The sequence below is a fragment of the Vigna unguiculata genome, chromosome 9, assembly GCF_004118075.2.
Source record: "Vigna unguiculata cultivar IT97K-499-35 chromosome 9, ASM411807v1, whole genome shotgun sequence".
Lineage (NCBI taxonomy): Eukaryota > Viridiplantae > Streptophyta > Magnoliopsida > Fabales > Fabaceae > Vigna > Vigna unguiculata.
The window spans coordinates 23,887,608-23,902,504 of record NC_040287.1 but is presented as its reverse complement, the minus strand read 5'-3'; the positions used below and the strand labels follow the sequence as shown (position 1 = coordinate 23,902,504).

Sequence of the window (14,897 nt, the reverse complement as noted above, 5' to 3'; positions counted from 1 at the left end):
CTACTGCATCATAGTTATGCTTTGCTGCGTCATGGCAGCTACCATCGTCTCTATTGCCCTGGCGATATCGGGCACGTCACCCTGGGACAATTGCGAAGTTCTACGAGGAGGTGTCATAGTTCACTGGCACACAGTAAATCACTTGGTTAGGCTCGATAAAGGCAAGAATTTAACTAAGAACACTCAGAAGACACAGAGAAAGCTTAAGCGAACATCCAAGTCCACAAACCTAAGAAATGACCGCTTTGATACCATAAATGTAACGTCCTATTTAATTATTAAGCGAAATCAAAAGAAACGTTACACAAAATAGTAATGTAGAGTAGTCCTGGGGTCCTTAACACAACCTCTACAAACTGGGCACACCACGATGCCAACGGAAACTAGATAAAAGTCTAACAAAAGAGAGTAAAGTAGTAAGGCATAAAGCAATACATGGGCCATAGCCCTAAAGAAAACTCATAAAGAAAAGTAACATAAACTCCAGCCCAGATGGCTAAGCAACGGAATCACCATTTCCTTGCTGACCGCGGGAACCTCGCCCATCTGCTCCCATCAATTAAATTGATGATCATCGCAAGAAAGAAGAGCCACATACAAGACAACCATACAACAAACAGGGTAAGCTAGAGCCAACAACATTTTCATCATACAGTCAAATATACTTTCACCATTAAATATCCATACAACAATCAAGCATGTTATGACTTTTCAATCAATACACTACAACTCAACTCAACTCATCCGGATACGTATAACCTGGTCGGATTCAGCAGATGCTAGCACTTGTGGTGGTTACCTCTGCTCACCCCCGAGCTATGTGTCACAAGTGTTACGATGGATCAATTTTCCCTCACCACAAGGTTAGCCCTTAATGAATTTCAGGCCTCCTGCTACTCTCACCACAGGAGTCAGTCTGCTCTAGGTGAGACTACAGACTACTTAGAGTGTCAGGATGCAACCTTACTTTGAATCCTTACCTAGTTATACAGATGGGGAACCACCATGGACACCCACTAACAAGGGCCATGGAATTACGTCCCGACCACTGAAGCGCGACCCTGAAAGTCTCACCTAGAGACCCCAAGGGATTATGCACTGACACAGACAAAACATGGTCACACAGTCAATTAGTATTCATCATGCAAGGATATATTCATTATGTCAACCTTTAAAGCCCATACCTTTCATGTTTCCAAATCCAACTCATTCCAACTCATCATAACCCATCCATGCACATAGAATTCAACTCATCTCGTTATCATGTCACTTTAATAATAACCACCTCATTTAGTTCACATGCCAAGTTCATACCAAACCCATCATCTAACATTCATGAATCATGCCACGCATACATAACACTCCAATATATATATATATATTTCTCATCATAGAAAGCATACTTAAACAAATACCAACCATCCGAGAGCCACAAAACAATCCAACAGCGCACTGTCTCGCCCAGCCCCTTGTTTAGGCTGAAGGGTCTCGCTCAGGCGAGACGTTCTCGCCTAGGCGAGCCCCCATTCGCCTAGGTGAGGGCTCGAAAAGGAAGTAGGAGCACATGCGGGATCTCGCTTAGGCGAGACCCCTCTCGTCTGGGCGAGGTGTTCGCTCGCTCAAAAAGTAGAGCAGGTCGCCTGGGCGACCTTTCGCGCAAATTTTATGGGCGAGTCCCCTGTTCATCTCACCTAGGCGAGACTGGCTCGCTTGGGCGAGATTAACAGGTCTCGCCACTGTTCTCCTGTAACAGTCACACCCACCAATCCAAAACAACACCCCAAACCATTGCACGCATTCAGAACATCAAAACAGCCAAAGACTCTCAGCACAAAAGTAAAACAACAGAAAAAATGAAGCACACAAGTGGGTTCTAACTTCCCTTACCTAGAAAGGGAATAAGAGGACTTGACAGCCAAGCGTGAGGAACACAACAACTCTAGGAACAAACTACAGGGCTGAGATGAGAGTGGAACAAAACCAAAAATGGAGTTAACCAAGGCTCTTAGCTGTAGATCACGAAAAAGTGGTAAAAGAGAACTAGCATGAACTCGAAGGACACTTACATGGAGCAATGAAATCTCCTCGCTCAACATAACAACGGAAGCAGAAACCCTAGCAGAGGGGGTTGACGACTGCGGCTTAAAGTTCACTGAAAGAATGGAAGTATGAGTTAGGGCAACTAGGAGTGGCTTTATATTCTGGGCCAGCCCCTTAGGCCCACTCACAAGGGTAGCCCCTTTAACTTAGGGCATAAGAGAAACATCAGATTTTAATGGGCCTTACACTTAGTCCAATGATCAATTAATATTGAGTTTATTGCTTAAAAAAAGAATAAATGTTCAACTTCTATCTTTCTTTTATGTTGGTATATGATCTTTCTCACACTTTCAATCAGTAAATCCTACATTTCATACACTTAGCGAATAGTAGCCTCATATCTATTTTTCTAATAACATCATAAATAGGAATAATAAAAACAAGGGTTAAATATGTTTTTGGTCCCTTAACTTTCAGTGAATTTTGGAATTAGTCCATTTCGAAACCTTAGACCAATTTAGTCATTTTAATCAAATTTTATTAAGTTTATTTGACATTTCAAGTACCTTTCATAACAATATTTGACATAACATTAAAGCAAAAATGTGTCAAATAGTATAAACAACTCAAATACAATCTTGAAATGCACTTGAAATGTCAAATAAACTTAATAAAATTTGATTAAAAGGACTAAATTCACGTATTTCGAAAGATGAATGACTAAATTGGTCCAAAATTTTGAAATGGACTAATTCCAAAATTCACTGAAAGTTAAAGGACCAAAAACATATTAAACCTTAAAAACAAGTACATAATAACCTTTCATCCACCAATTATCAGTCTATAAAGTTTCTTTCAGAAATTGTGCACTATCCACATTACCCTCTATGTAAGAATTCCATTCATCACTAATAACCATCTCTTGGAGTCCTTTTTTCTAACTTCTAAACCTTTTGAGCATGACAATGCTTGAAGCAAATCTTGTTTGACCAACATAGAGCAGCTTCAATTAGTTGATGTTATTGAACATTCATAAAATAGTGCCCCCATAATAAAGTTTTTAATAAATGTAGTATCGTCAATAATTTGTGTGATCCAAGTACATTCTTGATAAGTATCACTATTTTTTTTGTACTTTTTGTTGCACAAATATTTTTTAATGCAAGATTCAAGGTGTGTAGTACATAAGGAGTCTAGTAGACGGAAGGAGATTCTAATTCCGTGAGCATATTTGGTGCCTTACATATAGCTGCATTATTAATTATAATTTGTACCATATTTTTCGGTCCAACCTTCATAATTTCATCTCACATGTGTTTAACAATAAAATATTTATCTTTTATGTCACCAAATCCATCTATTGACCTGAAAAACATTGATCCACTCTTAATGATAGTCACATCTTTCTGATTCCACAAGGGATGGCAAACCTCTAACCAGGAGTACACAAGAAGAATGGACTCCATCTAAGATAAATGGGCCTAAGCTCTTATTTTCTTGGGTCAATGCTGATTGTAAATGAGTAGAATAAGTTTCTTTTGTGCCTTGTATTTTGGGCCAAGTAGTATATGTTTCTCCTTGGACTTATATTTGGGCTTTACTTTGGGCTTGGGCTTAGTAGTCTAGTTTGGGCCTAAAGGGTTGGGCTTTTGTGTATGAGACATGAATTATGATTACTTGGGCTAACTTGGGCCTCAAGCAACCTTAGACCGCATGGGTTGTTCTCCAAGAGGTACGATTGGCACCTCTATGCATGGGAAGCATGAACTTGCCACAGAGGCAAGTCACATTAGAAACATCACTCATTTGGCTCCATATTTTGAGTGTTTGAACTTGAATTTTGGCACTCCTTTTTAGAGACCACTTTAGGGTTTCTTGGCCTATAAATAAAAGGCCTCACCTTTTGTAAAATCAACTTTGAGATTAGTAGATAAATGGTGCCAAATTTGAGCCACTCACTTATCTTAAAGTTTTCTCTAGATTAGTCTCCTCTTCTAGACCAATCTAGCTTCCTTCCTTAGGAGTTAACCTCACCTTTTCCTAGGTTTCTCACCATAGCCAAACCAAACACCTTTAAACCTTCATCAATTCATTTATTCCACGCCATTACATCACCATGCTTCATCCATTCTATACATTGGAATCAAGCTTACTTTAATGAAGGCCATCAATTTGTATTTAGAGTCGTGGTTCTACACAATTTCTACAAGAGATAAGTGCTTATTCTCCTAGTCTTCAATTTCTGTGTTGTTCATATGATGTTTTCCATGATTTGAGTTCATTTCACCAATTGATTTGTTGTTTTATGTCTTTTTGCTTTGGTTCAAACTCATTTGCTTCATCTTGAACCATCTATGTGTGCTTTTAGGCTTTCTAATATATGTCGCGTGTGCTTTTACATTTTCTTGTGTTTTTGTTCATTTTGTTCTATTGGTTTGCTTTAATTTTTAGTCATTTTGATTTTGAAATCCATATGTTGTGTCTAGAGTCATGTTTAGTCCTTGTTATGTCATTTACTTATAGTTTGATTGATTGAAAAATTGAAAAACATGTTATCTTAATGTTGTCTTGAAAACCGCATGATAATATGTTCCTTTGAATGCTTTTGTTTTTCAATTTTGAGTACATACTTCCTAGTAGATTATTAGTGAGTTCTTAGAGTTAGGTGTCTTTTGTTTCTTATTTGAATTTGTGTATCAAATTGTTGATTCCTCAGGTAATTCCATTTGACATTTTTCTCTAGTGTTCATCCTTGGTTGAATGCAACTTTTGTTTGAAGGAATGTGTGTAGTGTAGTGATTAGCCGAATAGTTTGAACAAAATTTTTGAAAAGAAGTATTCATAAAGATATATACAAATAATTGTGGAAAGAGAAAAATAATTGAAAAGAAAAGTTTGAAAAATCATATGCTGACCACTACATGTAGTTGAGTGTGTGTGTTGAAGCCTTTGTTATTTGAGCTTGTAAATCTTGATTTTCCAGCACATTGAGCTCTTGGCTTTATAGCATTTCATGACCTAGAAACTTTGTTTTGATTCAACCTTGGTGATAGCTAGTAGCACTCATCTTATTCTAGTTGATTTTTGGTTTTTGAATCCAGTCTAGTGCCATTCTACAGTTAATTTCTTTAGAGTGCTTCCTCTTTGTTTTACACCTTTAATTTCTTTCTTGTCTTGTTTGAAACCCTTTGAGTATGTCTTGACTTCATTCTATTTGAATTTAGCATCCTTTAATATGTGCTTTTCTTGCTTTATTTTCTTGACCTCTTGGTTTGGCTATGCTATATTGGTGTTGTTTCCTGCTTGGATGTGAACTAACATTCCTAAGGTAGCATCTTAGGAAGTGGAGCATCTAGTTTGAAGGGAACTCATCTATGGAGGACTCAACAAGTGGAGGTTCCAGAGAGTGAGACAATTGAAGAGAAAGCAAAAGAAGAGAGCAAAAGAAAGGAGTGGAGCGAAACACACTTAGAGAGGAATTCTTTTATTTTTGTTGTAATTTTTTTTGCTTCTAAACATGTGTATGTGCAACCTAATTAGGTGTCTTGGGAGAGCCTTTGGTGTTCTCTCATCTTCTTATTAGAACTTTAATCAAATAATAAAAGCGCTTAGATAGTGGGTGTGTCTTGAGGCTCAAAAGTACCAACAAGGCTCACCTTAGAACACACTTAGTTTAGGTGCTTTAATTTTCTTGATTTGTTTTTTTTTTTTTTTGCTTTATAGTTTAGTGTGTGTTAACTTTCTCTTTCACTTAATTCCACTTGATAAGTTTTGGGCAAGAAGTATTGAGGTAAGCTTTGGCTAGTACTTAAGCAATCTAAGTGATTCACCTATTTTTCCTAGCTTTGGCTACTTCTCCTTTGGAATTTATTTGAAAGACTAAGTAAACACCTAAAAACCAAAATCATGTCTAGAGATCCTTCTTACCAAATTGGTAATGATTGTAGTGAAAAAGCTTCAAAAATTTTAACCAAAATTTCTCAAGAGCTAAAGTCACTACAACTTTGGAGAAAAGGAAGAGGCAATTCAAAAGGAAAAAGATAGAATTGAAAGAAAGGTCCAACTTGCCATTCTAGATAAGGAACTTAGAATTTTAACAAAAAATAATGAGAGGTTACAAAAGAAAATTAATAGTAGGAGCAACTCAAGAAGCTCCAAGACTCCAACACTTATCACACCCTTTGAAGAGGACAATAGTTTAGTGGATCAATTTTATCAACCTTTTTCTCCTTCACCAAGGAGACATAGAAGAGAACATATCCCAAGGAGACATTGAGGATGATGTGGAAACATATATAGATTAAGAGATGAAGGTGGAGCAACCTTTTGCTTGCCTTTAAGTGAGTGAAGAGAGGAAAGTGCCTTCGGCCACCCTTAGCTTCCAAGCATATGCCATGTATTAATGGACATCACTAGAGAGGGAGTGTAGAATTAACACAACTCCCGCGATGCAATATTGGAATGATCTTAAAAGTGTCCTTAGGAGGAGACACATTCCTTCCTACTACCATAGTGAGCTTATAGGTAAGCTACAAAGACGCCATTAGAAGAACATGAGTGTGGAAGAGTATAAACAAAAAGATGGAGTTATACATGTTGAGGGAAAGGATTAGTGAGCATGAGGATACAACAATCTCTAGGTTCTTAAATGGTATTTACCTTAACATAAGAGATAAAGTGGAATTATTGCTCTACAAAGACTTAATGACTCATAACAAATCTACATAAAGGTAAAGCAACAAAATTTGAGAAAAGGTTCAAAAACTATCCACTCTAGCTCTTATGGTAAGAAGGAATACAAGAGGGATGTCAAACAAGTTTGAGAAGAACCCTATAAGATCCTAGTGAAGGAGAAGGAAAGGGAAAAAAAAAAGGGAAGGACCATCATCACACACTCACACTAGTGACATTAAGGGCTTTAAGTGTCTTGGTAGAGGTCACATTGCAAACATCATTGTTTTTCTTACCTTGACTCCAAGCATCAATGTGGAACTTATACCCATTGACATATAACGTATGCCATTGTTTAACCTCGGTAAAAGGACCTAATGATTAATCTCTCAAGTGTTGGTTTGTTACACTTAAAGACTCATTGTAAACCTATGTTATAACACAAACTCATGTCATATTTTATTTATTATATATTGAAAAAGTAAATTAATTTTCAAGTACATACTTGATTCTTGAACTATCTAGGAAAATCAGCATGTACACGACTAGAAGTAGTTGAGTCCTGAGATTGAAGGAATGACCTATTCAAATAAGTCATTCAAAAGGTTAATTTAATACAAGAATTAACTTTATTATAAGAATGGAATGGATAGTTGGAAAATATTTACTCAAGGTATGGTTTGACTTCTTGGCAATTGATCTGCACATGAACATGGACCGAATCACATTCTCTTTGGGTTAACCAGTGAATTGATGGATTCCCAAAAGGACGAGTTGGATGGTTGAAGATGGATAACGATGTTAGACAACTTTGGCTTTCAACTCCCATTTCATTTTTACTACTTCGCACTGATAACATATAACTTTTGAAATAATGGGAACAAAATTAAGTTGTTTCTCGTTGTTCGTAAGATGCACATGTCAATCCTTCAATCCTTGCCTTATTTTTTTTGATCGCTTAGAATCTCCCATAAACCTATACAAATATAATAAATGGGTCATGCTTCGTAATAGTTAAAGAAATGCATTTTATGTGAAATACATTGATCATGTAGTACCTTTCAAAAGGATACATCCACCTATATTGAATTGGGCCACCAAGTCTAGGTTTATATGCTAGATGAATTGGGAGATGTTTCATTGAATCAAAGAATGCAGGAGGAAATACTCTTTCCAACTTGCAAAGAATTAGTGAAATGTTTTCTTCCATTGTAACTAAATATTCATACCTCAATGTCGTAGAGCATAAGTCTTTAAAGAAATAACTTATTTTGATTAGGGGATTCAAAGCATGCATTGGCAATGTACGAAATGCAATAGGAAGTAAACACTCCATGAACACGCTACAATCATGGCTTTTCATCCTATGAGCACATCTTTCCATGTTCAATGAATAACCATCAAGCACCCTGAGTTCTTTTATCCAACGACAAACTAATTTCGCTTCCTCTATACTTAAAGAGTAATTGGCTTTTGGCTTAAACCTTTTTCCATTAGCTAGCTGTTTGAGCTCTAAGTTAGGGCAACTACAATACAAAGCGAGACCCATCCTTGCTTTCTCATTGTCTTTTCTTTTACCAGTGACATTCATGATAGTGTTCAATATATTGTCAAAGAAATTTTTTTCTATGTGCATGATGTAACATCCCTAGTGAATATTACTTAAATAAATATTAAAGATATAAAAAGAAGGTTAAACGTCGCAATATTATTAAATCTCATACTCGGAAACGACAAAATTTAATATTCAACGTGACAAAAATTTCAAATGTAATTAAATCTAAAGTCATTACAAGTTCCAAATAAAACTATGAAAACAATGGTAAATCCCTAGCTCTATCCCAAATAGCCCTCACTCCATCGCCTGAGCACCCTCAGCATCACCTGTATCATCATCTACTCCTGTGTAACGAATTACACAATCATTGCCACACACACATAGAAAGAGTGAGCTCAAAAGAAATATAAGAAACATATCAAATAAATAATATATAGAACAACCACCCCATTTTATATTCTCATAGTTAGACCATGGTCACATCCTCAATACCCTAAGGCTTTTAAACCTCCAATTTAACAACAAAGTTAGCCATGGACTCAGGATTCATGATGCTCACACGAACTTGCCCGCTCGTGGTCCTGCCTCTACGAACCTACCCGCTCGTAGTCCTACTCCACGGATTTACCTGCCTGTAGTCCAACATATGTGATCCACTAGCTACGTACCTTCCCGCACGCAGCATCTCTCAACTGTGAGCACAGAACATACGAACCTACCTCACTCGTATCCCCACAGGAGAGTAATTGAGTATGAACCTCCCCGCTCATACCATCACATGTCCACCACCATCCATGAACCGACCCGCTTATGGCACAACATCTCCTGATCCACGTTCGCATCAATGCTTACAAACAATACACCTAAACTGCACTAAACTCACTTGGGCTAGAAGTCTTAGCTTAAGCGACCAGGCCTGTCTCGCCTAAGCGAAACTTCCTCGCCTGAGCGAGCGTGCCACAGTGATTCATAGCGAAGCCTCGCTTAAGCGAGCCTCTACTCGCTTGGGCGAGATTGTCCCTCGCCTAACACCAAAACGCTCGTTTAGGCGGCGAGTTAAGCCAACTACAAAACCCTGCACGACTTCTCGCTTAAGCGAGAACCTCTCGCCTGAGCGAGAGTCTCAGTCGCCCAAGAACTTGGCCTCTGCCTAAGCGAGTGGCTCAAACAGAACCAGGGTCAAGTCTATGCAACTCTCGTCTAGGCTCGCCTGAGCGAAATTAGCGAATGGAATTCTTGTTCACGCACATACAAAGTAGAAACAATTACCAAACTATGTTCCCAACATCACCAAGTAATCCAAAATCAGTGACAATTTGCATAAACATGTTCCAAATCCAATTGAACCCTCAGAAGAGTCAGGATTGATACAGACAATCATGCAAAATAGGAACCCCCAATATATATATTCACACAATAGTATAAGATGCTTTCCAAAACATATCAAAACAACCCATCTTTAGACCCAATCCGACTTAGCACAAAAATTTGTGGTGCTCAATAATGAAATCATGCAATTCATTCACCACTGTAAAACACTCCGTCCGAGCGAGGTGCCCAAACAGAACCACACAACCCTTACGGGTTCTCGCTCGGGCGAGATACACTCGCCTGAGCGAGATGCTCGCGTACGACCATTCTCGCATTTCTGGTTTTCTCTCCTAGGCGAGCCTGGCTCGCTCGAGTGAGAATACCAGACCTTTCCACTGTTACGCACACGAAAAACCAGAAGCCATGCCCAATTCATATCCCAAAACCAATATCTTACAATTTTATACAATTGGAAACTACGCACAACACATAAGGTATAATCTAGACTCATACTGGTCATAACTTTTCGAGTTGGGAACCCAATTCACGCATACAAAATCAAATACACATTTATTCATAGTATTGCATACACAATTTTAATCAATAACATTAAGCCAAACAGATTCTGATTCACAACAGAATAGTCACGAAATTCATAGTGAGCATGCATAAAAATCACGCAAACAATTCAACAATATACAAATTAGGGTCAGCTCCCTTAACCTGAAAATCCTTGCTTCTAATGGTTGTCTACTTTGGCTTTGTGACACCTAAGAACCTTCCTGTGCTCTCCCAAAAAAATTGCAGCTTTGCTCTCAATTCCAAACTCACCTTTTCCACTCAGGATTCGTGCTCCCTTCTCACTCTAGGTTTCAGACTTCTAAAACCCTTCTAATAGCCTAAATCTCCCCTTTTATATGGCTCCTAATTGTGGTAAAAAGAAATAAAACGAAAAATGGCCTTTTTAATGTCTATTATTATCTTTTATAGGCTGTTTTTCCCAACTTTCTTGGCTGCGCATTGTCTCTAGGGCTTTCCCACCCTTTCACATTCAGACCACAAGTATTCTAGCAAAAATAAAGAGATTAAGTTGTTCTCATCAAGGGTTGAACCCACAACCACTCAATTAACAAGTCAAGTGCATAATCATTTCAACCAATTCACATTTGTGATAATTCCTATAATTTTAGGATTATATTATCACAACTAGCATTCAAATATATTAACAAATAATGCACACATTAAAATAACACACAATTAGCATACATAGGACTTGAACCCAATTCCTCTCATACAATCAAGTACTCTCAACCACTTGAGCTAGTACTCTTCCACGTCACAACAACTAACATTAAATGCCATAAAGGCTTCTACTATCCGCATTTATTAAATAATTATTTATTTAATTATTTAATTTTCTCGGGTTTTACATTCCCCCCACCTTTAAAGATTTTCGTCCTCGAAAATTAGACTTACCAGGAAACAAGTGTGGGTAGGATTGCCTCATGTGAACCTCTATCTCCCAAGTCATCTCCTGAGTAATTTCATCCTACAGGACCTTCACTGTCTTTAATTCCTTTCCTCGCAGCTTTTTCACTTGCGAGTCGAGAATTTGTATTGGTCCGGTGTTTATGGTCAAGTCTTCCATGATCTGAATATCATCTGACTCCAGCACATGCGATGGATCTGCTATGTATTTCCTCAACTGAGAAACGTGAAATACATTATGCAGATTTGCCAAGTGCGGTGGCAGGGCAATCTCATAGGCTACAGCGCCAATCCTTCTCAGTATCTGATAGGGTCCAACAAACCTTGGAGTTAACTTCCTTGATTTGATGGCTCTTCCCATACACGCCGTCGGTGTTACTTGGAGGAACACATGATCCCCTGCTTCAAATTCCAAGGGCTTCCTCTTCTTGTCCGCATAGGACTTTTGCCTACTTTGAGTTGCCTTCATTCTCTCCTGAATGGCTTTGACCTTCTTAGTAGTCTGCTGTAAAAACTCTTGACCCAATACTAGTGATTCGCCATCTTGATTCCAACAAAGTGTTATCCTGCACCGTCACCCATACAAGGCCTCATATGGCGCCATACCAATACTGGAGTGATAACTGTTGTTGTATGTAAATCCCACCAAAGGAAGCATGTCACCCCAATGACAGCAGGTCTTCCAAGGACTGGATCGTCCTCTCAGACTGCCTATCCGTCTGAGGATGATAAGCAAAACTCATCCGTAACTGAGTCCCTAAAGCTGCCTGCAGCGACTGCCAAAAACGAGAAGTAAATCTTGAATCTTTGTCAGATATGATACTAGTTGGCACCCCATGCAATCTGACTACCTCTCTAACATATAATTCAGCCAGCTTGTCCATTGACATCTTTTGATTAATTGCCAAAAAATGGGCACACTTAGTCAATCTGTCAACAATCACCCAGACCGAATCATTTCCCTTAGCTGATATCGGAAAATGTGTCACGAAGTCCATTGTAATACTATCCCATTTCCACTGCGGGATGTCTAATGGTTCTAGTGTACCCCCTGGTCGCTGATGTTCAATCTTGGCCTTCTGACACACCAAGCACGATGCCACAAAGTCGGCGACATCAGTTTTCATCCCATTCCACCAAAAGGACTGTTCCAAATCCTGATACATCTTAGTCATACCTAGGTGTATGCTAAGACGACTTTTGTGTCCCTCCTCCAGAATTTGCTTCCTCAATCTTCAATTTCCCGACACACAAACTCTATCTCTGAAACGCAGGATGCCATCAGATCCCATTCGATAGTCCTTCCCTTTCTCAGTACCCAACCAGCTCACAAACTGCTGTAATTCAGCGTCACTCTTTTGCCCCTCACGAATCAACCCCATGATGTCACTAGTTAAGGTTAGTAAACTACATCAGATAGAACCCTCTCCCAACTGTATACCCATATTCATATCCTTGAGCTTCTCAATCAACTCTAGCTCTTTCACCATCATCGCTAACATGTGAATCCTTTTCCGACTTAAGGCGTCCGCTACCACATTCGCCTCACCTGGATGGTAAAGTAACTCGAAGTCATAATCCTTGAGATACTCCATCCATCACCTCTGTCTCATATTCAACTCCTTCTAGTCAAACAGGTATTTTAGACTTTTGTGATCGTTGAAAACTTGGAACTGGGAGCCATACAAGTAGTGCCTCCATGTCTTGAGAGCAAACACCACAACAGCCAATTCTAAGTCATGGGTGGGGTAGTTCTTTTCATGCATCTTTAACTGTCGAGACGCGTAAGCTTCTGACCTCTTTTCCTACATCAATACACACCCCAAGCCATGATAGGATGCATCACAATACACCTCAAATTTCTTACTTGTGTCTGGTATAGCTAACACCGGAGCGGTTGCCAATCTTTTCTTCATCGCCTCAAAACATTCATCACACTTCTCCGTCCAGGAGAATGGTTGGTCTTTTCTAGTGAGTTGGGTCAAAGGACTCACCATTTTAGAGAACCCTTCTACAAATCGCCTGTAGTATCCGGCCAATCCCAAGAAACTTTGTAGCTTAGTCACAATCTGTGGTCATTCCCATTTCAATACCGTATCAATCTTGCTTGGATCCACTAAAATACAATGTGAGTAAATGACATGCCCCAGAAACTGTACCTCCTCTAACCAAAACTCGCACTTGGACAACTTGCCATAGAGCTGATGTTCTTTGAGTACTGTCAATACAACTCTCAGATGCTCAGCGTGCTCCTCCCTATTCCTGGAATAGATGAGAATGTCATCTATAAACACCACCACAAATTTGTCCAAATAAGGTCAAAAAATCTGGTTCATATAATCCATGAAGACTGCTGGAGCATTAGTCACTCCAAATGGCATTACTACATACTCGTAATGCCCATATCTCGATCTGAATGTTGTCTTCTGAACGTCTTCTAGTTTGACCAAAAGCTGATGGTATCCAGACCTCAAGTTAATCTTGGAGAATACACCTGCCCCTCTCAACTGGTCCAGTAGATCATCAATTCTCGACAATGGATACTTGTTCTTTATCGTCAGCTTATTCAGCTGTCGGTAGTCTACGCATAACCGAGAACTCTCATCCTTCTTCTTCACTAGTAACACCGAAGCTCCCCACGGTGATGCACTAGGTCTGATGAATTTCTTTTCTAGCAAATCCTCGATCTACTTTTTCAACTCTGCCAGCTCCACCGATGCCATTCTGTAAGGGGCGACCGACACTGGACCCGCTCCAGGGATTAGATCAATAGAGAAATCTATGTCCCTGCTTGGTGTCAATTCGAGTATTTCGTCAGAAAATACGTCGGCATACTCGTCCACCACTGGTATACTTTTGATCTTTTCCTTTGTACTCTTCTTTTCTCCTTGAGCCACTATCATGAAACAAGTAGCTCCATCTTCAATTTCCTTCAAGGCTTTGTGAGAAGAGATAAACTCAATTCCCTCTGACTCTAAGAACACCACCCTGCGTTGTCCAGAATCAATGACTATGTGATTGCTTGACAACCAGTTCATTCCCAATATCGCGTCCAAACCCTCCAAAGGCAAGCATACAAGGTTCACCTTGAATTGTCTGCCCTCTACCTCCAACGAGCATCCAACACAGGCAGAATTAGTTGAAACCTGCCCAGATGCTGGTGTCAAGACGATCAACTCGCACCCCAGGTCGCGAGTCGACAATCCCAGTTTCTTCACGCAGTCGTGGGATATGAAGGAGTGTGAAGCTCCTGAGTCAAAAAGCACTGACACACTATTACCATACAAAAAAAAGTAATCTAGAATAAGATTACCTGACCGGATGGCCTAAGTGTTGGTCATGGCGAAAACCCGGCCTGTTGCTCTCAGCCTATCAGAGGAAGGTGGCTGAGATCGTGCTCCGGGAGTGGTCTTCTTATTAGGACACTTATTAGCAAACTGCCCCGGCTGATCACATGCATAACACTTACGAGTGCTAACACTACTGCCTCCACTGCCAACTTGTTGACTGCAATCTCTCCTCAGATGTTCTCCCCCAAAATCAGTGACAATTTGCATAAACATGTTCCAACTCCAATTGTCCCCTTAGAAGAGTCAGGATTGATACAGACAATCATGCAAAATAGGAACCCCCAATATATATTCACACAATAATATAAGATGTTTTCCAAAACATATCAAAACAACCCATCTTTAGACCAAATTCGACTTAGCACGAAAATTCGTGGTACTCATTAATGAAATCATGCAATTCATTCACCACTGTAAAACACTCTGTCCGAGCGAGGTGCCCAAACAGAACTACAAAACCCTTATGGGTTCTCGCTTAG

General features: G+C 39.3%; 1 protein-coding gene across 1 annotated transcript; it reads right to left on the bottom strand.

Moving 5' to 3' along the window:
• Positions 1–13,755: 13,755 nt before the first annotated feature.
• On the bottom strand, positions 13,756–14,631 carry LOC114163576. Its single transcript, XM_028047881.1, has 2 exons — positions 14,424–14,631; positions 13,756–14,318 (listed from the first exon to the last, which is right to left on the bottom strand). The coding sequence occupies exons 1-2, from the start codon at positions 14,629–14,631 to the stop codon at positions 13,756–13,758; spliced, it is 771 nt and encodes a 256-aa protein (XP_027903682.1).
• Positions 14,632–14,897: the final 266 nt, after the last annotated feature.